The sequence below is a fragment of the Episyrphus balteatus genome, chromosome 1, assembly GCF_945859705.1.
Source record: "Episyrphus balteatus chromosome 1, idEpiBalt1.1, whole genome shotgun sequence".
Classification (NCBI taxonomy): Eukaryota; Metazoa; Arthropoda; class Insecta; order Diptera; family Syrphidae; genus Episyrphus; species Episyrphus balteatus.
In genome coordinates this window covers 160,754,386-160,780,690 of record NC_079134.1, presented here as the reverse complement: position 1 = coordinate 160,780,690, position 26,305 = coordinate 160,754,386, and the positions used below count along the sequence as shown (strand labels likewise).

General features: G+C 32.0%; 1 protein-coding gene across 7 annotated transcripts in view; it reads left to right on the top strand.

Annotated features, from left to right (window-relative positions):
• Positions 1 to 26,305, top strand: part of LOC129913825 (NF-kappa-B essential modulator-like) — a 76,325-nt gene that overhangs the window by 1,593 nt on the left and 48,427 nt on the right. For 2 of the 7 annotated variants that reach the window (XM_055992765.1, XM_055992756.1), the window contains exons 1-3: positions 1,352 to 1,499; positions 1,613 to 2,256; positions 2,318 to 2,427. In XM_055992765.1, the coding sequence (XP_055848740.1) occupies positions 1,668 to 2,256; positions 2,318 to 2,427 (699 nt within the window). In that variant the 5' untranslated portion in view covers positions 1,352 to 1,499; positions 1,613 to 1,667. The other 5 variants (XM_055992729.1, XM_055992746.1, XM_055992709.1 and 2 more) reach the window with 5 other exon arrangements.

The following is a 26,305-nucleotide window of genomic DNA, read 5'->3' as shown; positions in this document are numbered from 1 at the left end:
TTTGAAAAAAAAAATTGGACCAAAAGAGTTTTTTTATTTTTTGTAGTATTTGTTGTTGTTTTCCTGCGATTTTCTTCACTTTTTGAAGACAAATTACACAGGTATTATTATACTTTTTGATATATTTTAAACCTGATTTAGATATAAACACATATCATCTTACAATTATAAAATTGATACTCGTTGATGAAAGAAAGAAAAGATGGATTCCTAAGTTTTTGACAGCTGCCCCATTGAAATTGTTACTGTTAACAAATTTGTCTTGGAAATTGTTGTTGCTTTTGACTTTGCCAAATTAACAAATTAAACGTCAAAAACTTATTATTCCATTTTTTAAAATGGCGACTCTAATGGTCATACCTTCTCTTCTTCTTCATGCCTAAGATCGAACCAATTCGGTTTTAATATATGACGATAAATATGACCCATTGAGTTATTCCTTATTTTTAAATTTGAACAAATCATATAATGTAGGTCTTTCAATAAGGTCTTTCTTTTTAATTTTGTATCAAAAAAATAAATTTAGACAATCTGCTTCATATAGCAATAAAAGATTCAGCTAGAGAAAGTCACACATTCGTTATAAACTGTATGTTTTCCAAAAGTCACAACTTAGCGGACGAGCTAAAAGTCAAGCAATACGGTGGAAAAAAATGTCAGCTAAAATTTATCTTGATAGGCGTACTAGGCGTACGCAACTTCCGGCGGTAAAAAACACTTTTTTGACAGCGTTTTTGTTTTTAAACTGAGTAATTAAAATTTTTCATACCTGATCATCGACGAAATTTCCAATGACAATTTTCATTTGTTTTTTTTTTATCACGTGGCATTTTTTATTCCACTCTTTTGTCCTTTGCAACAAAATATAAGAAATCATTATTTGAAAAATTTGGGGAGGAATCGGCTAACGCTATAGTCGATGAATTGATTATCAAAATAATTGTGGATTTATGGAGCTAAATTGTCGTTTTTTGACTATCAACTATCGACCATCGCATTAGCCGATTCCACCCCTGATTTTCTACAGAGAACAGTTCTCTTAAGCAAATTCGCTTTTTCCTACCAGCAAACGCCACAAAAATCGCGCGAATCATATTTTTTGCATGCTAGCATGTTTTAAAACCTATTTAACATTTTGTTTCCACCTTCAGTATTAATTATCCGCCATATTTTTTTTCCACGCCATCTGTCTTTCAAAAACCGGTACTACCTACCAGCCAGATGTTTGCTGTCATTTTGTATTTATTTTTTCGCTTGTATGTGTTTTGAAGTGCACTTCACAAATTCCAAAACTACACATACTCTGTGTACATACATACTACATACATAGCCGCAGGTGAATTTTTTTATCTTTCTTCGTTTGTTTAATTAAAATTCTCTCTTCTAAACTTTATACACTGCAGCAGCAAACTGCAATTTTCCCTAAAAATTGTTTACGAAAAATTATCTATTCTAAAAATCATAAAAAAAACGATTTACTAAACAATATTCTTATCAAAGTGAGTCACTCTCGGGTAAATTATTTAACAAAAAAAAAAAAGTGTTTCCGTTCTAAATTTTTTCTTGACACAGTCAAACTATTAACTGCGTTGTTTTTTCCTTATTATTTTAGCTGTGAATTTCTCTTCAAACAAGTTTTTTCTAAAATCATCTAAATTCTCTGCAAAATGTCTGACGAGGAATCCTTTGTTATTTTGGGTACATCACCGACATCGTCAATGGACACGATTAATTCGCTGCCAATGGCTTCAAATTCACCAGTGACGAAGGAACCAATCGTTGCTGGTGGTGATTTAGTCAACGGAGTCGTCAAAACTAATGGACTCACTGTAAGTCAATTATTGACATCGACTTCATCCGAAGGAAGTCAATTTAGTATTGTTCAAAATAACGATTCACTTGCTCTACTAAAAATGACAAAAGCATTCGATGAAGAATTAATTGCCGACTGTGTATCGCAAGCTCCATCTAAAATACTCACTTCGAGTACGATTTCCAAGCAATTAATTGAAGCTTGTGAAAATGGCAAACCTGAAAGTTGTCATTCAAATGGATCAGATAATAATTCAATGAATTCGACAAACTCTGCCAAGCCAGAGGCTTCGCTGGCAGCAAGTTTTATTCTCGGAGAAGTAAACTCGGACGTTTTAAAAGCAAGTGTTTATTCACAATTTCCAAGTATTTGTTCGATGAGTGCTTGTCCGGAGGATGTTGTCAAATTGCAAAATATGATGTCCGAATATATGGAATTGAAAAGTAAGATTATAATTTTTAGGAGATTGGTTTTTAATTAATAGAGTATTTGTATTTTTTATAGAAACTTTACTTAATACAAATATAACAATGAAACAATTGTATGATCAAACACAAAAATGGAAAGCTGATGTTAAAGCAATGGAAGATGATCGCAGAGCTGAAATTGCTAAGGTAAGTTTGTTTGTTGTTTGTTTATCTTTAATTTTGAATGAATCATTGCTGTTGTGGTACCTGAGATCCGTTTCATAAATTTCAAAAAAATCTACCTGAGCAATATTAACTACCTACTCAAGTTTAAGTTGATAAGGAACTGACGTCAAACTAAAATGTGGTTTTTTTTTTTCCTTAGGCTAGGCGCACACATGCGATTTTAGTCGCGCATTCAGTCGCAAAAATGGATCACAAGGATTTCAATGCATGTGAACACACATGCTTCCCGCGATTAAAAATTTGAAAATTGTGTCCACAGTCATTGAAACTCTTGTCATCTAATTTGCGACTGAATAATCGCGCGATCAAAATCGTACAGTTGTGTTCAAAATAATAGTAGTGGCTGCATCAAAAAAACATTTTTTATAATTACGGTGTTTCTACGGTTAAAAATTTAGTTTCTTTGATGTCAAAGTTTGTAACGGTCAATTACTGATAAATGTATCATAGTTTCAAAATGAAAAAGAAGGTTCCAAATAATTTTTCATTGACTTTTGGTTGTTCTTTCTAATTTGACCTGTTCAAAATAATAGTAGTTAAAGTTATTTTTGAAGAATTTAAAAGCGGTTTATAATAAAGAATATTTATTTTTGGTTTAAAAGTAAGTACTCATATAATATGAACAATTTTTCAACAAAAAACGATTTGTTTCGGTTTTAATCTATTTAAAGTTCGAAGAGCAAAACACTGCAGTTCGGATAACGGAAACTTTTACGAAAGCTGCTTGAAGAAGGGAAAACCTACTTGGAAATTCAAGGTTATATAAGGATGCTCCCCTACAATGGTAGCCAATGCAATAAACTCAACGAAAAACCCGAAACGTGCGGTAGAAAAAGAAAAAAGACCGTCGTAGATGGCAGGCGTATTGTCCAGATGAGCAAAGTTGAGCCTTCTGCATCGTCGTTTCAAATCCAGAAGGCTTTAACCCTGGATTGCAGTGCAGTGAACATTCGGAGGCGACTGTTAGAGACTAATTTGTACGCTTGAAGTTCACATAAAGTACCGCTGTTAACAAAGAAATATGTTAAAATACTAAAATTTTCGACCCTCCATGTTTAACTTTTTCCGTCGTATACTTTGGAACATATTCCGTATTGGGTGGACGTCGGACGTATTCTGGAGATCCAGTACCACCAAAGAGGACAAATTTGCTCGCATCAGTAAACAATATGTTACGCTATTACTTCGCTGGCCAGTTTATGTAATCTTTTACAAACTGGATACGCTTTTTAACATGTTTCACAGAACTTTTCGTGGACTTCAAGCGTACAAATTAGTCTCTAACAGTCGCCTCCGAATGCTTAAAGCCTTCTGGATTCGAAACGACGATGCTGAAGGCTCAGCTTTGCTCATCTGGACAGTACGCCTGTCATCTACGACGGTCTTTTTTCTTTTTCTACCGCGCGTTTGGGGTTTTTCGTTGAGTTTATTGCATTGGCTACCATTGCAGGGGAGCATCCTCATAAAACCTTGAATTTCCAAGTAGGTTTTCCCTTCTTCAAGCAGCTTTCGTAAAAGTTTCCGCTATCCGAACTGCAGTGTTTTGCACTTCGAACTTTAAATAGATTAAAACCGAAACAAATCGTTTTTTGTTGAAAAATTGTTCCTATTATATGAGTACTTACTTTTAAACCAAAAATAAATATTCTATATTATAAACCGCTTTTAAATTCTTCAAAAATAACTTTAACTACTATTATTTTGAACAGGTCAAATTAGAAAGAACAACCAAAAGTCAATGAAAAATTATTTGGAACCTTCTTTTTCATTTTAAAACTATGATACATTTATTAGTAATTGACCGTTACAAACTTTGACATCAAAGAAACTAAATTTTTAACCGTAGAAGCACCGTAATTATAAAAAAATGTTATTTTGATGCAGGCACTACTATTATTTTGAACACAGCTGTATGTGTGCGCCTAGCCTTAAGTCTACCATAAACGAGTAGGATAAACAGAAATGTCTAACCTTCGCTATTCCCTATCTAATCTAATGCGTAAGACAGGATCGCATCAGTTGCGATTTAGGATGATCTTTGAATAACAACAAAATTTCATTCGACAACGATTTCATTTTCATTTGGGTTAGGAAATTGCTTCTATCCATATGACCATCGTACAGATTTCAATTTAATTGCTCACTTGCAAATTATTTTTTTAATTTTAAAATTGACTTAATTGTAAGTGAACTGCCTTTAAGCCTATTCTAAGTTTAGAAGTTTGAAATAAACTCCTGCTCAAAATTAACGCACACATTTTTCTTCTGAAATTATACCCCTGCATCTTATTTTTAAAGGCTTTAAAATTCTTTGGTGCATTTTTTTGTGTTTTCTTATTGTTTAGCAAGTCGAAAAAATGCTTAACTGCAACAGTATTATCAACCAAAAAAAAAGATAAACCAAACTGAAAACTGATTATAAATTAATTTTGGTTTTTAAGAAGAAAAATTTAAAAAAATGGAAGCGGGTGACGGTTCTTTACCATAATTTGATGCAATACTTGGTATAGTATCCTCTAGCGCAGGCATGTCAAACTTGCGGCCCGCGGGCCGCATGCGGCCCACATCGTATATTTGTGCGGCCCAAGCTTAATTTAGGTACAACTTGCATTTTCAATTTTTACATTCAATTTTAGTTTAAAAAAATAAAATTTAAATGTCTCTAATGAACACGAACAAACCGGGGAATCCAATAAAATTGTTTTGAATTTCTCCATTTCAACACGATGTTTACTGCAGAGATTTTAAATTTTTGCTATTTATGTCGCAATGGAGAATTTCCAGCTTATATGAGTTCTTGATGGGTGAAAAGGTAAACAAACATTTTTTGTATTGAAAACAAGCTTTTTTTTGCTGTATTTAGTGAGTGCAGTTTGACCAATGGGAAAGCAGTGAAAAAGTTCCATACGATTTGTTTCATCCTAAGTGAGTTTTCGGGAATAAGCTCTCATTTTGTTTATTTGTACAAAAGATTTAAGTCGACTTCCAAGCAACCAAAAATTCGATTTGCAGTCGACTTGCAGTCGCTACTTTTTTCTTAAATGAACACCAATGCAAATATTTTCTCTACTTTTTCCCGAAAAATCCATCCTTTTTTAATCTATTTTTGAGACGGGTTTATAAATACAGAATCAGTACGTAATCATTTGCAAATGGAGCTAATCGAAATCCAGTGTGGCTCCGTTTAAAGATATAAATTCGATGAAGCTGGGATGCCTGAATTTTACAAGTATCTAACAAGCAGATTTGAGAACACTTGAAAATTGGCATATGAAAGCATTTGTATGTTTGGAAGCACTTATCGATGCGAGCAGCAGTTTTCACTTATGAATCGAAATGAGTCACCTGTTAAATCCAGAATAACAGATCTTCACCTTGGGTCTGTTTTAAAAGTAATAACTTCTATAAAATTTTCATCACAAGTAGAGAAGATGGTACAGAAAAGAGATGCCAAGTTTCAGGCAGAAAACATTTATATTACTACATATTGTTCTTGTTCTTTTATAAAAATAAATCTGTTTCGTAAAAATTCTAATGATTTCTTTTTTTTTGCGGCCCATAGAAATTTAGATCCTGCTATTTTGGCCCGTGAATGCCATTGAGTTTTACAAGCCTGCTCTAGCGCATATGACAACCTGGAGTCGTTTGTTCATTCCACTAAATAACTTTTGAAGGTTTTGTTGTAACACTTCTTTCACTTAAGTTTTAATCCGAAGCCTGGAATATTAAAATCTTGAAGATATTCTCAAACTACTCTAGCATGCATTATCGTGCATCAGACTAAACTGTGGACCAGATCTAGGGGTGATTGGAACCGGATGCTGTTCGAGGGCATCAGTCAAGTATTTTGGGGTACTTAACTTAGGTCTTGAAAGGCTCGCTAACTCCGTAGGTGTTGTAAAGCCGATTTAACTCCATGAAATTTTATGACTCTTTTTTAAAAGGTTCGCGGGTTAACAGACAGACTTCAGCAAATCTCTCCCCAAATCTTCCCGACAAACATTTTATTCCATACCTTGAATTTAAGATCACTATTGTCTCATTTGAGAAAATAACCATGATACTGTGGCATAAAGTAATAGCAGGACTTCACTTTAAAATAAATAGGATGTGCGTTAAATTTGAGTGTATGTTTTAAAATCGAGTTTTGCTAAATTCTGGTCTATTACGAAGGCTCAATTTACCCTTAGTAATAGACCCGAATTAAGTAAAACTCAATTTTAACACAAAAATATTAATGATAATAAAAACATAAAATTGGCTTCGATTTTAAAATCATAGAACTTTTTTATGTAGAAGTGAGATGTACATAATGTATATTTTATTTTGTGTTTACGAGTAAATCGAGCTTTCGCTAAATTCGTGTCTTTTATTTTATTATTTAGTATGATGTGCCGAAAGATTTAAAGATTTCCAAGTCAAAAATAGACTCTATTCAAAATAACTTTCTTCATGAAGAGCAATTCCTTAAAGAGAATGTGTGGGTGCTAAATGGACATGTGCATGTTATTTTCTCCCCGAAACTTCTCAATCTTTGGACCTTAAAGATGACCACCTATATTGATATTTAAATAATCGAATCGTCTATAGATGACATCCGTTTTTTTTTTTCCTAAAATTCTGGTCATTGTTGGCTGAGGTGTATTTTCTTTGAGAATATTTGCGTTCTCTGTCCGCAAACAGACTGTAAATTTGATGTGTTGCGAAGTTATAAGTTTTCAAGGGCATTGAACAAACTCGTACATAATGTATATTTCTCATGTAGTCGTTAAAATTATTTGATGATGCGAGTCTTCTGAAACATCTTTCAATCCAAATTAGAACTTGGTGTACAACATCACTCCCCTTATACTTCTAAACGTATACAACCAAATCTTCTTTTGAACTATTATAGTCTTGACAAAGAAATTCGGCTGATCTAAAAAAGACGAACTTTCTTTCCTGGCTTAATATGGATTTGATAATACACTTAGGAGCAAACAAAATGGATTCAAACTGCGTTTTGTAAAAACGATAATTGATCAGGTATAATTGACATACATGAATGTTAATGGTACCATTGAAAAGCTTGAAATAAAAACTAAGAAATTACCTTAAAAATCTGTTCACTTTATAAAGATCCAATCAACATAAATGAAGTGTGTAATTAAAAAATACTGAAATTGAAACAGAGTGTACCTCCTCTGGAAAATTTAACGTAAAAAAATGAAGTGCAATTTATTGACAGATAACGCTAATACTATTGTAAGGAAAAAAAGACTGAAATTTGAAAAAAGAGAGTATCTGGAAAATTAACAATCAAACAAAAATGAAGAAGATAGCGCTAATACTATCGTATGCATTTTTATGTTTTTTCCCAACAATTCAAAGTAAAAAATTCAATGAGACCATGCGACTTTGAAGGAAAAATATATTTTCCATTGAAATTTTTGTTTTTAATATCCGAATTTATTTGATTCCGTTTTTTTTGCTCCTAAGTGTATTTGAGGAGTAATTTTTCAAAAGGAAATAAAATAGTTTTTACTTTTTCAACTGTTATTAGGCGGTTTTGGTTTACATTAACAAAATGCTAATAAAACAAAGTTCTATCCCATTATTTTTCTCAACGTTTCGTAAGTGTTTCTTACTTCTTCAGGGGTATTTATTCAATGTAACTATTCAAAATATAACACATAATTTGCTTCCCTTCTGCTCCTATTGCATATTTCCCGGAGACGACAAAAATCAAATCTAACTAATCAACACTTATGTCTATCACAGCTGGGTATCAGGTACTTCCTTTAACTTTTGATAAACCAAATATGCAGTTAATATGCAAATAAAACAGCAAATTGGTTCCACAAATAGGGCTTTCAAAACCGTTGAAAAATCACAGGTTTGGTTTTAAGTTTTTTTTTTTTTTGGTTTTCTGAGAAATCACAAAAAGTGCTTTAAATCCCTTTTGAAAAGCCAATCTTCTTCTTCTTCCTTTTTCTCGGCGCTGTTATGATCTCGATGTCGAGGGGATCATAACCTTCCCACGTTACTGCTTCACACTAGTGATCCGCCTGGGGGGTTCGCCGGGTTGACCTCAGAAATCGGCGGCAAGCCTCCCGGTTTTTTATTGTTCCGTTTCTGAGGCCAACTGAATGCTGGTGTTTTTGCATTTGCTTGTACCAGGAGTTTTTAGGCCTACCTTTCTTTTTATTTCGTGTTGGAACGTTATATGATATTGCTTTTTTGACGGGGTTCTCAGGATCTCTCCTTTGAACATGGCAATACCAACTGAGTCGGCCGTGTTCAATTTTTTGGGAGATGGTATTTTTAACATGAAGGCTTCCTCGGATCTTTGTACTTCTAATTCTATCAAGCTTTGTTACTCCTGCTGTCATGCGAAGCATCTTCATCTCAGCTGCCGTTAACTTACTCTCATACTTTTTGTACATTGTCCAACATTGTGAACCGTATGTGAGTGCTGGACGCACAACTGCGGTGTAGAGCCTTCCTTTCAGCTTAGGGGGCATTTTTCGATCACAGAAGATAGCAGAATTTTCCCGCCACTTCATCCACCCTACGCTTACGCGATGATTGATATCGTCATCACAAGTACCTTCGTTATTTATCATAGACCCCAGATATTTAAACTTTTCACACTTGGGAAGCACTACACCATTCAAATAAATGTCAGGAATAGGCCTGTGTGGATCAGAAAATGGGCAGCATAGGTATTCTGTCTTTTTCGCGCTTATGCGGTACCCACTACCTTCTAGAACATCCACCCATACATCAAGTGCTCGTTGCAGGGATATCGGGTCTTCACTTATGATGGCTCCATCGTCAGCAAAGAATAACTGATGCACTTTTGGGTCCGTCACTTTGCCTTCGAGCAGGTAATCAAGAACGGTTTTGAAAAGCCAATCATTTGTCCAAATCTTGGATATGAGTCATATTAAAGGACTTCAAGTTAAAATGTCACCAAATAAGCGCTGCTGTGCCAGAGCTATGTTCTCTAAAAATTTTATAAAAATGATCTTTCTGAGACTTCAAATCAGGTTCACTGTTTTGCTGATGAAAGCAGGGTTTGCCAGATTGATATTTTTCTCGAAAAAATTATGTGATAACAATGACCACTAGGATGAAAATGCCAATTCTGCTGAGGTATAAATTGAGATTAAAGAAATTATTTTTTTTTTTGGTAATGGGATACTTTTTCATTTTGAATTTTGGGCTACAAAAATTTAAAATTTGAAATTGAGCTATTTAACTAGTTCAGGACATGGCAACCCTTGCCAGCTTTTATTGTTCTAGACTAGATCGACACAATCGTTGTGTCTGTGATTATAAAATTGTCATTTAAGAATTGTATGTATGTACAAAATATGTTAAACTTAAGATTTTAGATATTAAATAAGCAAAATGTATTGCCGTACACTATTTCTTTAATTGAAATCCTCCACGTCACTGTCGGTGAGTGCATTTACTGAGTGAGTGAGTGCGTATACTAGACAATTTATTTACTAATTAAAAAAAAAAAAAAAATTAAACACTATGGCGATAAGAACAAATTCTAAAAGCATTTTTTCAAGCTTAATAAATAAAAACATTTGTCTCCTTTTGGCTATTTAAAAAATTACTATAGCCCATAGCAGGATTACAATTTCAATAGCTATCCTTTATCTCACTTAAAAGTTTTGTATGAAATTCATTAAAATTTGGGTTCAGTTTAATTTAAAAAGGTTATTAAAAGCTTAACGTACAATATAACGTGTATAAAGTATTGAACGAACGTACTCTTTCGTCGCTTTTGCTTTATCTTTGTAATTTTTTTGTCGACTACGATTGTAAAGAGATTGACGTTAGTAAAGAATTTATATGTTTTGTTTGTATACTTGCAGTGATGCTGCTTGTGCAAATTAATACATTGAAAGTCTCCTTGTTTGTCGGCTTCGCAATCGCTAGATTATCGCTATTATCGGGTTATATTTTTTCTCGGTCGTATCGTGGCCATACACAGGCACAGCTCTAAAGCGTTATCTTTCTCTCATTCGTGGTTGTTGAGTAGGATCTTGAAAATTGAGTCTGTCTGAAAAGTTGATGCTTTGTAGTTTGGAAGTTTGAACCTAATCTAAACTTCCACTTCAATTGTTTATACAAATCTAAGTGGGTGCTATGTTGTTTGTGCGTAGATAAATATTTCCCGTATATTTATTTAAAACCTGCCATCCTCTATTATGTGCCCTTAATTATGAAAGTGAACTAAGTCACTCCTAAAAATGGCATCAAATCTAACCTAAAAATAATTATTATTTAAAGGGTAAAGTTTATTTGAAAGCTAAATTGCAGTAAATTAACTTCTTTATTGCTCTTCTAGTGATTTCATAAAAGAAATATAATTAAATCGTTATAAGAAAATTATTATGTAAGTTTTTCTTCAAACAATGCAAAAAGTGACTTAGTCCACTTTCATAATCATGGGCACATTTAGTTCTGTTTCTAGCTGTCAACCTTGCTAAAACGAACAGCACTTTTGGCTGCTTATATTTGTAGAAATTAATTTGGGGTATTTTAATTTTGTATAGCCCCCAGGCATGCCTTGGATCTAATTATGCCATTATTTGCAATTTGGTCATAGCCTCCCCTTTCCTACATTAACCCACGACCTTCCAACATGATTCAGAAGTTGATTCTATTAAGTTTGGAGAAGTTTGTGTGAGTGTGCAGTGTGTTCCTGTAAGAGACCCTTGTATGAATCTACAGTTGCATTTTAACTAATTTCTATTCTCTGTGCTTGGTTTTATTACAGCTTCGGAACGAAAATCTTGAATTGCGTCGTGGTAAGTAGATTTGCTTAAATGCATCCTCAATCTTTCTCCTAATCATTCAGTATTCCTTGCAGATCTTGATCTTAAAGTTGAACAAATCCACATCAATGAAGAAGCTAGACGCAAAGAACATGAAGAATTCATCCAAAGTTTGTCTGAGAAAACTGCTAAAATTGAAAATATGAGTTCACAAATTCAAAAACTAGAACAACAACAATTGGTAATTAAAATTCTTAAAAAAATATTCTTTAATTTTTGTTTTCATATGATTTTTAAAAAATTTATATTTTGATTTAAAAAAAGGCTTCTTTTGAATTTATTCCCAAAAACGCAACCGAACAGACGGCCAGTAATCAAGCAATTGAAGCGACAGAGGGAGCAGCAGCTGCTGCTACTGAATATGTTACCACAATGGAACATAAACGTGTCATTAAAGATTTTGAAAGACAACTGTCAGTTATAGTTGCTGAAAATTTAGAACTTAAAGATATGGTAAGTTTTCTTAAGAGCTTTTGCATTTATCATTTGGAAGTCTAATCTATCTGTTTTTTTCCAGCAACAACAATATATTGACGAAATCAATTGCCTCAAAGTAAATCTAGTTGCTGCTGAAGAATTGCAAAAGAAATCCGATGCCGACATACAATTCCTCAAAGCAAGTGACGTGGAGAAGAGTGAAATGTTTAATAAATTCGAAGCTGAACGTAAAAGCCTTCGAATTGATCTTGATGTTTTGACACAACAACTTGAAATCTATTCGAAGGATTTCAAAACCGAACAAGAATCACGAGAGAATCTAGCAAACGAAAAGGATCAGTTGTTATCTGATTTGCGCGAAATGCAGAAGAAAAACCAAGAACTAATTCAAGAGGCTCAAAAGAAGTAAGTTTCTAGTTAATTAAGTTTGGGAAGAAACAGTTTTTTTTAACAAATAACCGATTTTAGTTTTGAGGAACACACAAAACAAGTTATGACCCAAACAGGAGCTTTTCCAAAGACCAGAACTCAGCCAGTGGCGTCTCCAAGACCAAGTGTAAGTATTTTTTTTAATCAATTCTAATTTCAAAAGTAAATAAAATTTCTATCTCTTATTTTTTTAGATTTATTCACCTGAAAATAACTTCAACTGTCCAATATGTGGTAAAATTTTCAAAACTCTGTGTATCCTACAAACTCATGTGAATCAATGCTTGGATGGCAATTAGTTCTAATCTTATTATAAACTTTGAAAAAAAAAATATCAGTTTTATTGTTAGAAAATAAGCTATCAATACTTTAACTCATAGAAGAGCCTACATGAATGGATTAACGGATATACTAATTGTTATTATATTCTGGACAAAGTAGGATTTAGTTTAAGATTTCTTTTCTTTCTTTTATGTTACTTATTCTTTTTTTTTTTATATCCATATAAATATTGTATTTTCAATAGAAAATTGTTAGCGCATTGGATTTAAGTTTGATGAATTATCTGGAAAAGATTATTATTATATTTATTCGAATGTAAGAGTGAATTTATTTGAGAGAGTTAAAGAGGTAAAAAAAAGAAGTAATCTAATCAAACCAAACTACGACTTAAAAAAATAGAAAACAAATTTCAAAATTGTATTTGTTCTTCTTGTGAACACAATTTAATTAGTTATAGATCTAACTATTAATTATCTTCATTGACACACTGTTATCTTAGGCATACAAAACTCTAACGATTCAAAAAAAAAATATATTAAAATATAGATATTGAACAAACTATGATTGCGTTGTTTTCTTTTTTAGTTTTTCTCCATAACTATAATATTGTTTTTACTAATATGAAGATAAAATCTTACCGAATACGTTAAGCACTGGTCACACCTCCCAAGCGACTTTGAAAAATAAAATATTCCCAAAATTAATATGAGAGTGATTTCTTTCTACCAACACATTTCTTCGCAACATATTTAACTTTCTTCATTTCAACAGAATTGCACGAATACATGCAACAGCAAACTTTCTAAGGCTCAATTTTATTTATAAAATTTCAGGAATTCGCAAAAACTACCATCACAGCTAGATTTCTCACACCCAACACCATACAAAAACAGTCATATTTAAGCTGAGTAAGGAAATAGGCTTTGGCTCAAGCTGTATTTTTTCCCGAAAACCTGGTTTTAAGCTCCCAGGGTCAATGGGACCTTAAAACTAGTTTTTACATTTTATGAAAAAAAAAGTTTAACGATTGATATTAATTTGGTAAACTGTGTCCTTGCTATAAATTTGAGATCTATTGTGAATAGTTCTTTTGATAAACTCGGTATAATGGATATGGATGTCAAAAATTTTGCTATCTATCAAATTTTCCATCAATAGCAAATTTCTTCCCGATAGATTTTTCTCATCATATTTTTTTTACTAAAAAAACGTCGTTGGTGGGCCAAAATGTCTAGCAATTGATAAGTTTATCGTTTATCTATCAATTGATATTTGACAACCGTAATAGCCTTAGTTGATGTAGTAAGCTTTGAAACAGGCCCCTGATAGTTCACATATTAGGCCCAGGTGACATTGTGTCAGATTGGGCAGGTTCAGAAAAGTTAGGAACTAAATATATAGGTAAGTTTCGTGTCTCTGATTGGTAAGCTGCCAAAAAAAATTCCTTGTAATTTAGGTATTGAAAAGTTAAGCAAGAAAAATCTCCCTATGTAAATTTCCGTTCAGAAAATGACGTTGACTAAATATTTAGTCCCTAACATTTAATGAACGCACAATATGTTTTTTTTTTTTGCTCAAGTTATGAAGTTTTTGTTTCAAGAGCTTCCCTACATGTTTTGGTCTTATTTAGTAATACTAATCATTAACTTAAGATTTGATTACTCGTAAAAAAGGGAAAATGTTTTGTATGTAAGTTTTGAAGTTTTGACAGAAAAGAGAAAACCACCTTTTTAGTAGGACATTTTTTAGGTTTCCTTTTTTGCGCATGCGCATCGTTATAAAGGTTTTAGTTAATTTGAGGTTGTTCGCTTAAGAAACTCCAAAAGGCGATTTTTATGGAACTCATGCCGGGAGAACTTATACAAAATTAAAATTTTGAAAATAAAAAAAAAATTGGAAACAAAAATTTCAAACCAATTTTTCTCAAAATTGTATGTAATTAAATACTGATTTAGTTTTTATAATTTTTGATGCTATTGTTTGTTTTTAAACAATAACAGAAAACCAGATCCAAAAATGTCTTGTGATTTTCGAGAATATCACTGCAAACAGTCATTTTTCAAGAGGAATCCCGTGATTTTTCATGAGCCATATGTGATTTTAAAGGGGCAACCAAATAATAAACCAATAATGGCCTTGGTTTAAAGCTTAAACCTTCGACTCACGATAACCTTTATTTTAACTGGGCTATACGTGGTTTTTTTTTTTGCGGCAACCCGTGATTTTCCGTAGCAATGCGTGGTAAAAAGATGATATTAGACAAAAAAAACAACATAATTTTACGGCAGTGACACACAGGTGAAGTGAAGAGATATGTAATATTACTAAAGTAATTCGCGATGTTTTTGCAATGAGAAGGAGGAACCTGTGGTTTTAGATTTTCATGATTTTAGGAACAAGCCTGTAGGTTAAACGAGGGGACTCCTGTTTTTTTACGACAACCTATCATTTTAATGGGGAACTCAAACCCACAGTAACTGGGGTTACTTGTGACAAATCAATATAGGTTGTTTATTCACGTTAACCAAATGTACATTAGTGTGCGAATAGCATACATATTACCCCGCTAATACATAATTGAGCTTCGATTAGCTCAAAACTATTCCAAATGATTTTACGTGCAGTTTCAACGAAATTGTTGCATTGTAAAAAAAAAAAAAATTAGGATATCACAATTGTATGGGCAAGGGCGGCAAAAACTAAACAGCCTTACACCTTGAAAATGTGTAAATCCGCCACTGGGCATATTCCTCCTAAATCACCCTGTAGCCCAATAACACTATAACATGTTTATTGAGGGCAACGTGCATTTTGTGCATAAGTATTGTAACTTTTAACCTTCAAAACAAATTCAATATTCGTCGAACTTATTCGTTCCCAAGCTCCTTTTGTTTTGGGCCTGCTTAATGGTGTTTTCCACAATACCAATTCCAAGCGATACCAGAATAACCCATCTTAGATAGGCGATGTTTGATTATTGCAATAATGTGCTTTGGATGTTTCTGCTCGTCGATGCTAAAATTAAAGGAAACATTTATTTTTATTACCATTTATAAATCTTTACCATTAATATACTTCCAAACAGGCCTTTTCTAATAAATTTTGTTTTGGCAATCATTCTGAAAAGTCCACAAAGACCAGTATTTATTTGTAAAATTTCGACTGCCTCATAAATTATAAATAAGTTGGCAAATTAGTTAAACAATTTTGTTCGTAACAAAAAAAAAATGTTCCACATACGCCACAGTGACCGATTTCATCCGAAATGATCAACTTTTCGCAAAAAACCTACAATAGATACGAGAAAGTGCAATGCATTGCTTTTTTGTAGGGTGGAATCTTTTTCCATGCAAAATCACAATAAGACTGATTTAAATCAGTTTTAGCGATAGAGTCTATTGAATAGACCCTTTTGAATAGGACAAATTCGTTCAAGAGGCACATTAGTAAATCAAATTACATTTTTCGCGGGACAAGTTTTTTTCATGGAACGTGTTTGGGTGTATGTCCTTATCGTAAAAGTGAATTATTTGGGATGATAGGACATCGGGAACAGCCGCCATCTTGGAAAATAGGTCGGTGCCGTTTTTATTTCATAACACCATTTTTACTCATTTAAACCAAAAATGTCCAAGCACAGACTTATTCACAATGGAATTATCTAAAAAATGATATACAAATGAATTCCGTGAGTTAGTTAAATTCAATTGTATAGTCGGTCAAAGTCCGGGTTCTTCTCGCAAGGTTAGGACAATAGGACATTTTTTTCAAATATCTGAACCACTTTTGATTTGTTTGGTATTTTCTTCAAGAATGAATTATACCACTTTTATTTATCTATAAAATGAGCCTTTTATCGTAACTGTAACCATCATAATGTATAAGCAACCTAACGGATTGAGGATTTTACCTCTACTTTATATCATTTGTACAAAGTTTGGACGTACCGGCTACATATACAAAATGCCTCTTGATTTAGTAAAAAAAAAATAAAATCGTCAATTTTTTAACTTTTTTTTAGAATTAGTTAGAATTTTAGTCCAAAATAATTTTTAAAATTTTGGAACCATCTTAATTTGACAGAAAATTTTATTTGCTATGAAAAGTGTCTTTGAACCATTTCAAAGTTAGGCTTGGTTTTCGAGTTAAATCAAAAAAACTGAAAACCGACCAGTGTTGCCGTTTTCTCAGAAATGCACCAATGGATTTAGTAGCACTTTTAGCTGGAGTATTCTTTTATGCCAAGGAATCGTTATCAGCAGTAAAAATCGTTATCAGCAGTAAAGAACGAATTTGTTCTATTTCTGCTCTGGAGCTCCGGTCTATTAAATAGACTAATAAGGAAAACGATACAGAAAAAAAAATTTAAATAAGCAATTTACAGTATTTTATTCCATTTCAAGCACATTCTCCTGAATTTCTTCGGCTTAATTTCTATTTTCTCCCGAATCAGAGCTATAAGTATTTTTGCGTGAAGATTAAATTAAGAATATTTCAACGAAAACTTTCTTCCAAAAATCTTTTTATAGAAAATAATAATATGCTTGAAACTTATTCTTTTGATGAATAGTATGCATTTAACTTATTCATGTTATGTATTTACAAAGAGAAAAAAAAATTGATCAGAAGAAACCCCAACCTTAATCTAAACTAAAAAAAAAACATACACTTCATTCTGGAAGCTGTGACAAAGCAATCAACATAACACCTAATGCCAATAATTATGATGCAGAACCTACGTCAGACACTAGTAGTTTTCTTCAAATGCTATAATTCGATGCTATAATTCTAATTGGTTCCATTGCATATACACAAATATATAGACAACAACCATAATTCTAAATGAAAAGGATGTGCGATGTTTTTTTTTTTTTATTTGGCGATAAAGAAAATTATAATCCGCGACTATTATCAAAGTAGGTCTGTAATTTACCACCAACCGTGCAATGTGACATGCATCCATTTTAGCGGTAGTTGCGGGGTTAGAAACAGGATGTTCATGCATCTTCGAATATAGTTCTTAGTAACAAGCATTTTGAAGGCTACAACCACAATATTGAAAAGGACAATCGGTTGGGATGGCTGATAGCTTTGAACAAAATATACATTTTGAATTGTCACTTTCATCTGACTGACAAAAGGTTGGAATGAATGATGACAAAAAAAAAAGAAAACTTTGGTGGGATGTTTCTACTATTGAGGTATAATAACTGGTCTCAAGTCGATTTTGTCTGATTGAAAGACAAATGTACGACAACATATAGTTTGTTATAAGGATACATTTCAAAGGGTTAGAAAAACGAATTCCACCCTATTGGGGATTTCTTTGAATAGGTATAAATAAAAGCCAAAGCTGAATAAGAAACATAGTTATTCTCTCTAAGATTGTCAACAGGTTAAGAAGGATACATTTCAGTCCAGTTACAATTTGAGTGCAGTGTTAATCTAACCGAAAACGGATAAAGAGTATCTTTGTCTTACCTTGATTTTAAAGAATAAAGTGGAATTAACTTCAAAGAAGGTATGTGATATATTTAAAATGTCTATAAGTTATAATAACTGTAACAATTATGAAAATGTGACTACTTGAACCGACGACGATTGATGTGTAAAATATGACAAACATGTAACTTTTTCGAATACCACACTTTTTGGACATTGATGTCCCTTATATAAAGAAGATAATTTGCTTTATTTGATGTGAAAAAATCTAAGTTCTAAGTTCGTAAGGGATTCACACTTTTTTGATAAACATCGTGGTTTCCAAATCGAAAAATAGAACAGTTCAATTTTTTTCACATTCGGGCCTTTTGTAAGTTTCGCGCAAACAAGATTCCCACTTGGAAAATCTTACTTCCAAATTAAAATAGTACTATGATTTTAAAATCGACTTAGTTATAGCTGAACTACCTATAAGCCAATTCTAAGTTTAGAAGTTTGATGCACGTTTTATTACCATTAATTTTTTTGTAAATTTTTTTTGCTAAATTCGGGTCTATTACTAAGGGCCTTTGTTTTCTATCATATATTATTAGTTTTTTGCAAAGAAAATCATGAAATTCATTTCATTTAATCGTTTTCAAAGGAAAAACCATTTAACGTCTTATGCCGACTTTTCACGAGTCGATTTTTGCCTTGCGTAAGCCGCAGGTGACTAAAGTGACAATCCCCATAGAAAAATCCTAGTCGACTTAAGCCGTGCGACATATCGTGCGACTAAAATCGACTCGTGAAAAGTCGGAATTAGTGATTTTTAAATAAAGTTTTATAATTTATAGCGTGCTTGACAAATTTGATATAATCTATGTATGTCCAAGAAAACATAATAAAGCCAATTTATTTTCAAAAATCTCAGAGCTTTTGAAAATTTCACCAACCTGAAGAGGAATCCTCAATATAATTCCGCAATTCTATTTAAAGAAAAAAAAAACTCAACAACAAGATCCAGATTTCAATTTTTTTCCGAGGAATTAGCTGGTTTTGAAAAACTGAACTATATGTCCTTTTTTTAAACATCAAAACAGCAATCAGTAATATTGGTTCACAAAAACATACAAATACTCTTCGTATAGATCTAAGTCCATAGAACTGGAAAAACATTTTAAAGTTTTCTGAATAAATAAGATAAAAACACTAAAACTGGTACTGGGTTTCCTAAAAAGCTTAAGTTCAAGTCAAAACATTTTTCTAAAAAAAAAATACAAACTTTATTTAAAGGAAATTGTTGATAAACAAAAAAACTTTGATCTGCTGACAAGTCTGCTCATCGAAAGTCCAATATTTTCCAAATTTTAAATCATTTTGTTCAAAATTTCTTTATTATTTAGACTTTTGAGGTTTTTCCTAGAAAGTATGACACTAATTCCCTTAGACTTCAGGGTTTTCATTCAATTGTGTTTCCCTTTTGAGCAATTTCGAGGTCCGTGAATACATGTAGTACGTACAAACTTTATGTGGCAACCACTGTTTATCTTGTTTGGCGTTTTTTTGGCCGAAATGCTGTTTTTCAGCATAAACTCTACACAAATCTAATAAATATTCTCCAAAGAGTTTAGTTTAAAAAATCATGATGAAGTTTGTACAAAAAAAGTAACTATCTTTTAATGATTTCAGTTACCTAATTACTATTAAAAGCATATAAAAGCCTAAGAAAAATGAGAATTTTAGCAAATTACTGGAAATTGCACCACTTTTTGACTTTAAATGACTGTCACTTGCTTAATTTAGTTAGACATATTTATTAGATATTTGTGTTTTTGCTTAAGGGGGGAAAACCCTCTGGAATTTTTTTATTTTTGCATTATTAATTTTTTGCCTAAAAAAATCATTTATCAACCGAAAAAACTATTTTAGTGGTCTTAGCCTTAAATGAAGCCTCAAAAATCCCCAGATAGTCCTGAAACCCATGGGTTCCGAGCCTAGCACAGTACAAAAATGAAAACTTTAAACGAATTTTTCTCGAAACACGTTTTTTTTTTCGCGGCGTGCAACGTAACTCAAAAACTAATGAAGCTATCGACTTGAAATAAAGTGCAAATTACTCGTTAACTCATTGGTCATTGCATGAACCTAAAAGTTTAATATAATTTTCACAACAAATATTTTTTTTAACAATTTGTTTATAAAAAAAATTGTGTTTTTTCGTTTTTTTTATCTTTAATTTTTATTTTACTTTTTTTTTTGCTAAATTTAGGTTCATGCAATGCGTATAAATATATTTTAATGGAAAAATATTCTCTTTTGATTATAAATAATTAACTGAACCTGGGCATTGCACGGCGCAAATGTGAGGCATCAACTTTAAACGGCTATTTTGTTTTTTTATTACTTCTAAAAAAATTGTGTTAACACTTCATGATGTCAATAATATCATGTATTTTTCCAAACTTTAAATAATGCTTTCAGTTTTCCAAAAAAATTCTTGAAAAACCCGTCGTCCAGAGGGATTTCCCCCCTTAATAAAGAAGGCCTAAAATTACATTTAAACTAATGAGTAGGAAGGCCAAGTAGTTTTGGCAAACATAAAACGATGCTAAATATATTTAAAATCCTGACGTGATGGAATTATTTATATATTTTTCGCGCAATTAGTAGCCCAAATCTATAGAAACCAGTTATAAAAACCGATAAGGTAAAACCATTGCAGATCAATAATATCGAAACCGGTCACTGTGGCGTATGCGTAACATTTTCTTCTATTAAAAAAATTGAAATACTTAGCAATTTAACTCATATTTAATGCAGAGTTTCTGGCCACAAATTAAAGGAAAATAGTGGCATACTTAACACTTTAAGATGTACTTTTAAATTCACAGCATGGAAATAGAATGAAAATAGAACTAATTTTATGTCCAGACACTGTGTCCAAGCCTTAATTTTAAGAATTTCTTTTTTTTTTTATTTCTTAATTAATTGTTTACAACACAATCAATTTTCCCTTCCATCGATGTCAATAGTTCTTTGTTTGATTTCAAATTTAATTAATTGTTTGAAAGAACTTCGAAGCCAAGCATTTGCAGGACACAAAGTTTAAGAAATCAATTCCACGTGCTTTATTGGTATATACATATGCTTTTGAAACTTTTCATAAAATAATAAAAGTTCCGAAAGTATGGTACTCCTCGTCTTGTATATCCACATATACAACTAACATACCTTTGTCTTTACGTCTTAAAGCTATGCAACCAAAATTCGCTTAAAACATTTTCAATATACCTAAATCCACCTTTCCATACGTTAAACGGTATTTTAATAAATATATTCTCAACATTCATACATTTGTATATTATAGTTATCTACCGGTACCGGCAAGTAGAAGCACCTTGAAATATCAAGACGCAACGATACCTACCATGTGGGCTATGTAAACATTATTGCATATATGCATCACAGGTGCAAACACATGTTTATTGCACTTTTGTTTATACCCAAGCAACTTCGTTTTCTTCTTCGTTGTTCATGCGTTTTTTTTTTTTTTTTTTAATTTCTTCTTTTTCCCTGAACGGGGACACCAATGGAATTTTCCCAAAGATACGCATGTAACGTTCTCCTAATTATTATTGTCTGTGAATGAGTTAAAAGATTAAGAAAATAAAATTTAAGTCGCAAACAGAATTATTGGCAAAAGAAATTCGGTAATAAATTAGCATCCAGGTGAAAGATGAACGTGGGTAGTTTTGCTTGTTAGTGAAATGTAGAATTAGGCGACAAAATAAACCGTTATGATGAGCAACATTTTGTAACTGAAGACAAACTTTAATCTCCCATTACTCACATTCTCATTTAGAGTTGCTTTGAATTCATTATAATAATCAGTTCACATGTCCTTTTTTATCTCTGTCCGTCTTCATCTCTGTGTTCTTTTTTTTTTGGAGAGCTGGACTAACGGGAAGAGTTGGGTATTGTGTCGTCGTCGTTTTGTATAGAGGTTAAGTTAGCTAGCAGTTCACACACAGAGAGTCGAAGTCACTATACCAGGAAATCAATAGCAGAGTTCATTGCAACCAAGTGTAACCGCAGTGTAAGAGTTTAAAAATAGATAAGAGAAATCCAATACCTGTTGAATTAAATAACTGACATTTGAGACTTGTCTCGTCACATGTCATCGGTTGGGTTGGGGCTCTCTTGTGTGTTATTCACTGTCACTAACTCACCGTTGTCCCAGAGGCGAGGTGAAATGAAGAGTGAATTTATATTTTAAATAAAAATAATAATATCTTATAAGTAGATGTAGTATTAGTATGTATCGGTACATATATAAACATAATATAGCGGTAACTGGGCGCACACTGCTACTGTTTATTTTGTTTGGTTTTTTGTAATTTATTTTGTTCTCATTTTTTTTTTTTCGTTATTTTTTACTCATATTTATGTGGACTGATGTTACCTTCTCACATGACTTTTCTAAATTAAAATGTAACCATAATTTAATTTGAAAAGGCAATAATCCGTTCGTAGCCTTAAACCTGGGTTAATTATTTTTATACGAATCATCTGTCATCATTTATGTAGTGTGTTGTAGCTGTAGGTTATAATATGAAAGTGCGGAGCAATGGCGCAACTGATTTAGTGTAAAGGTTTTTTATATTTTTTTTTTCTGTCTTTCTTAGTAGTATGCCATAATATAAGTAGCTACATGCTACATTATTATATGCATGTGCGAATAGAGAGACGTTTATTTTGTTTTGTTTTGCATGTGACACAACACAACAATCACGTATGCTTATTTGAGAATTCCTTTTGATTTAGTTTAAGCTGCAACTCAACTTAATGTACTATTCTATATATGGTTCTTTTATTTCTTAATTTGATTAAAAAAGTATTTTTCTTGGCTATTATACAATATGTTATATGTTGAACCAGAGCTTAACCTCAGATATACCACCGATTTCAGTAGATTAAAATGAGACTTTCCTTTATTCAACGAAAATCATACCTGCAAAGTCAGATCCAAAACAAATCTCCAAACATACCGATTTTGGTGTGCTGAATGCATTCATTTTTAAAATGGAAAATTTTAATTATTGTGTAATTTTTCACGATTTTGCAAAATATTGAAAGCTTTTTGCGTTAAATAAATCAAATATAGGTTTGAAATTCCAATTTGATTTTTGTAGAACTGTCAAAATAAATCTTATAAATCATCTTATGCAATTGGAAACACCATTTAAATCTCCTACACTAAATATAGATTTAAAGTCAGTGGAGATGGAGCATAATATATAATATGGTGAGCTTATGCAATTCCAAACGTGAAGCTTTTATAGGGGGCGCTAGTTTCCGCTAATTTCGATGAGCTACTGGATCCTTTTCATTTGAAAAAAAAATACGATTGACACTTGACAAACACTATAACTCGTCGATCATTGAAAATGGATAAGCGTCCGGAGCGACCCCTATCGATGCACTTGGCATTGACAAATTTTTAAGATTTTGCTAGAAAAAGTTAATAAACAGACCTAATGAAAACGTTCAGTCCTTTTTTGCTGAAGGGAAATGAATGTGTTTCAAATGCGAAATTGTGTTTTTTTTTTAATTCTTGTTTTTATATGTTTATCAGATCTTTGCAATTGCAACTAAAATGCCTTTTAGAGGGATAAAAACCTGTTTGCGCTTCTTGGTTGGCCAAAACTACACAGTTCAAGCTTTTTGAAGACTTAGAAAATATGCAAGTTATCGTTATCTCACTAAAATGATCGAAATTCCTCTGGAAAAAAAGTATACCTTTTCAAAAGGAAACCTTCAATATTTAAAATTAATACAGAACAAGAGAATATATCCTTCTATTAATTTATTGTAGATCTATATCAGTTCTAAGTAATTCCAATTCTTGAAGCTGCTGTAAATTAAACTAAACATTTCTTTCTTCTATAAAATATCAGAATTCCGTTATGCCTGTACTTAAATCAAAAGTATAACGAGTTAAAACTGTGTTGCTTTGCATCCATATAAAATTCATCCACCTGTTGCATAAGCACAATTCAATCAAACTTAATTATAGTATAAGTTTAAAAAGTGTAATCCAGATGGGGAATCCCATTTAGTGGTGTCGCATACAATCCATTTCACAATGATCACAAAACTTAACAACATCCACACTGAAGCAATAAATTTTTGCCAGATGTATTTTTTAATTACTGTAATGAAAAAAAAGTGGACTTTGCGAACCACCCTTTTTGTTGTTAAATGACAATAATTATCTTTAAAAAAAAAATGAGAGCTCTACTTCAGGTTTGTGGAAATTTTTGTTTTGGGTAAAACTTATAAAAAAATTCCATAATGTCTATAATACCAATGAATAGAGTGACTGGATTGTGACTGGGTTGTGACAGTCACTTTACTCATAAATTTAGTATGTTTCATCGAATGCAAAACGCTTAACACACTTATTTAAAAAATTATCATTAAATGATTGACTGCATATTAAATGACTCGACATTTGGGATGGAGTGGAAAAATTGAAAAATTGCTATTATCAAAAGAAGTTTTTCTTCCAACAGAAACCATCCTCATGTGGACAATACGATTTTTTTATATTTTCTTATATGTTTTAAGGAAATTGTTTTTTTTTTAAATAATCATTATAAGCATTCGAAAAATGTTTTCTTGAGAAAGCAATTAATCCGAAGAAAAGTGTTTTCGTAGTAAGATATTGGTATTTTAACATCTTTATAGATTTGCCGATATTAATGCAGTTCAGTACAGGTACATGTGACTACCCTGAGGTACACCAGAGTAATAAATCAATGAATATGAGTAAAAGCTATACAGATTTTGAATATTAAAAGATATTCAGACCTACCATAGAATTATCCAGTAAGAATAGACGAAAAATTAGCAATTAAAGGAAAAAAATGTAACAGGCTGATTTTTGGTACACAGCTTGATGTAAGGGTGGTATACAATCTATGAAAAGTCCTGAAGTTTCCTCTGTCCGCTAGTCCCATTATAAGAGGTCAGAGGTCACAACCTTTTTTTATTTTTAAAATGGTAGGTTTTAGACAAATATTATAGTATGCAAAATTGTAGCTGAGGTTATTTTACAAAAAATTGTCATAGCTTTCTTGTATCACTCACCGTTTATAAATTATATCACTTCAAACTCGAATATGTTTTTCTTGATATTTTTATATTTTATTCATTGCAATGTGGTAGAGATAAGTTTTTATTTAGATGGTTTAAATTAAGTGAAGTGACTCTTCTCAAAAATCAATAAGAGCGCACTATTGTTCACACTCATTTAATTATGAAAAAGCCAAGCCTAAAATACCACTGTATAATAATAACCCACTAAGTAATCTAGTACAATTACAATAATTGTTTCTTAAAATGCGAACAGTCAAAGGGAAAAACAAAATTTTTCGTTACCAAATCTCGTTTTTAAGTTCTTGTTTCGGCTCAGAAGGTCTTACTAGACTATGCTTTAGTTGTTTTAAAGGTACCTTCGAAATGGGTTGAATAAATACATTTTGTAGAAGTAATCCATATTTTGTATTCAATTCATTTCTTTCTAAAAAAAAAAAACAAAAATAAAATTGTTGGTGCACTGTGGTGTATACGTACTATTTTTTTTTTTAATTTTGTTCTATGATGATAGTGATAATTCTTATGATTGGAAAGGAACTGCATTAGTTTGGGATTGTGTTTAAAGTTCTTTCATGGATATATTTTGGTCAAAATTAATGAGTTTGAGATGTTACTAGGATATTTGGTTTTTGAGGTATTTATAAATTAAAGTTAAAAAAAAATTGTTTTTTTTTTTAAACTATCTACACTTGTCACATAAGGTTCTGATAAGTACTATGGCACATCAAATTTATATTACTTTGTTCTTTTTTAAGGACTACAGTCTCTGCTCCTTGAAGACGGTGGAATTACCAACTGTACTGTTATTATTTTCGTGGCAAAAGTAAGTGGAATTTTAGCTTTACTAATCATCAATTCTTCCAGTCAATCTGTGCAAGTGTTCGACAATTTTTCTATGCAAGCCGCATACACATTTTTGTGCCTTGAAAAAGCTAGTATCACTCACTAGACGACTTAATACCTATGGCAAAAGTGTTTTTCTAGAACGTGCCCAATATGTACATTGAGTATTAAAGTAGATCGATTTCAAAATGTTCGTCTAAAGATACTATGTGTGAAATGGCTTCAGTTTATTGATTTTTTTTTGAAAATCTCCTAAAATTCAACTCAAAGTAAAATTAAAAACTAACCAACTAAAAAATGTTACGCACAATTTAAATAAATTCAATGGGGGGATATGTTCAATTTGTGAATCAGACTCTCTCCGGTATGGAAGCCCCATGTTTCAGCCGCACATCATCCCCAACAATATACAACACAAAAAC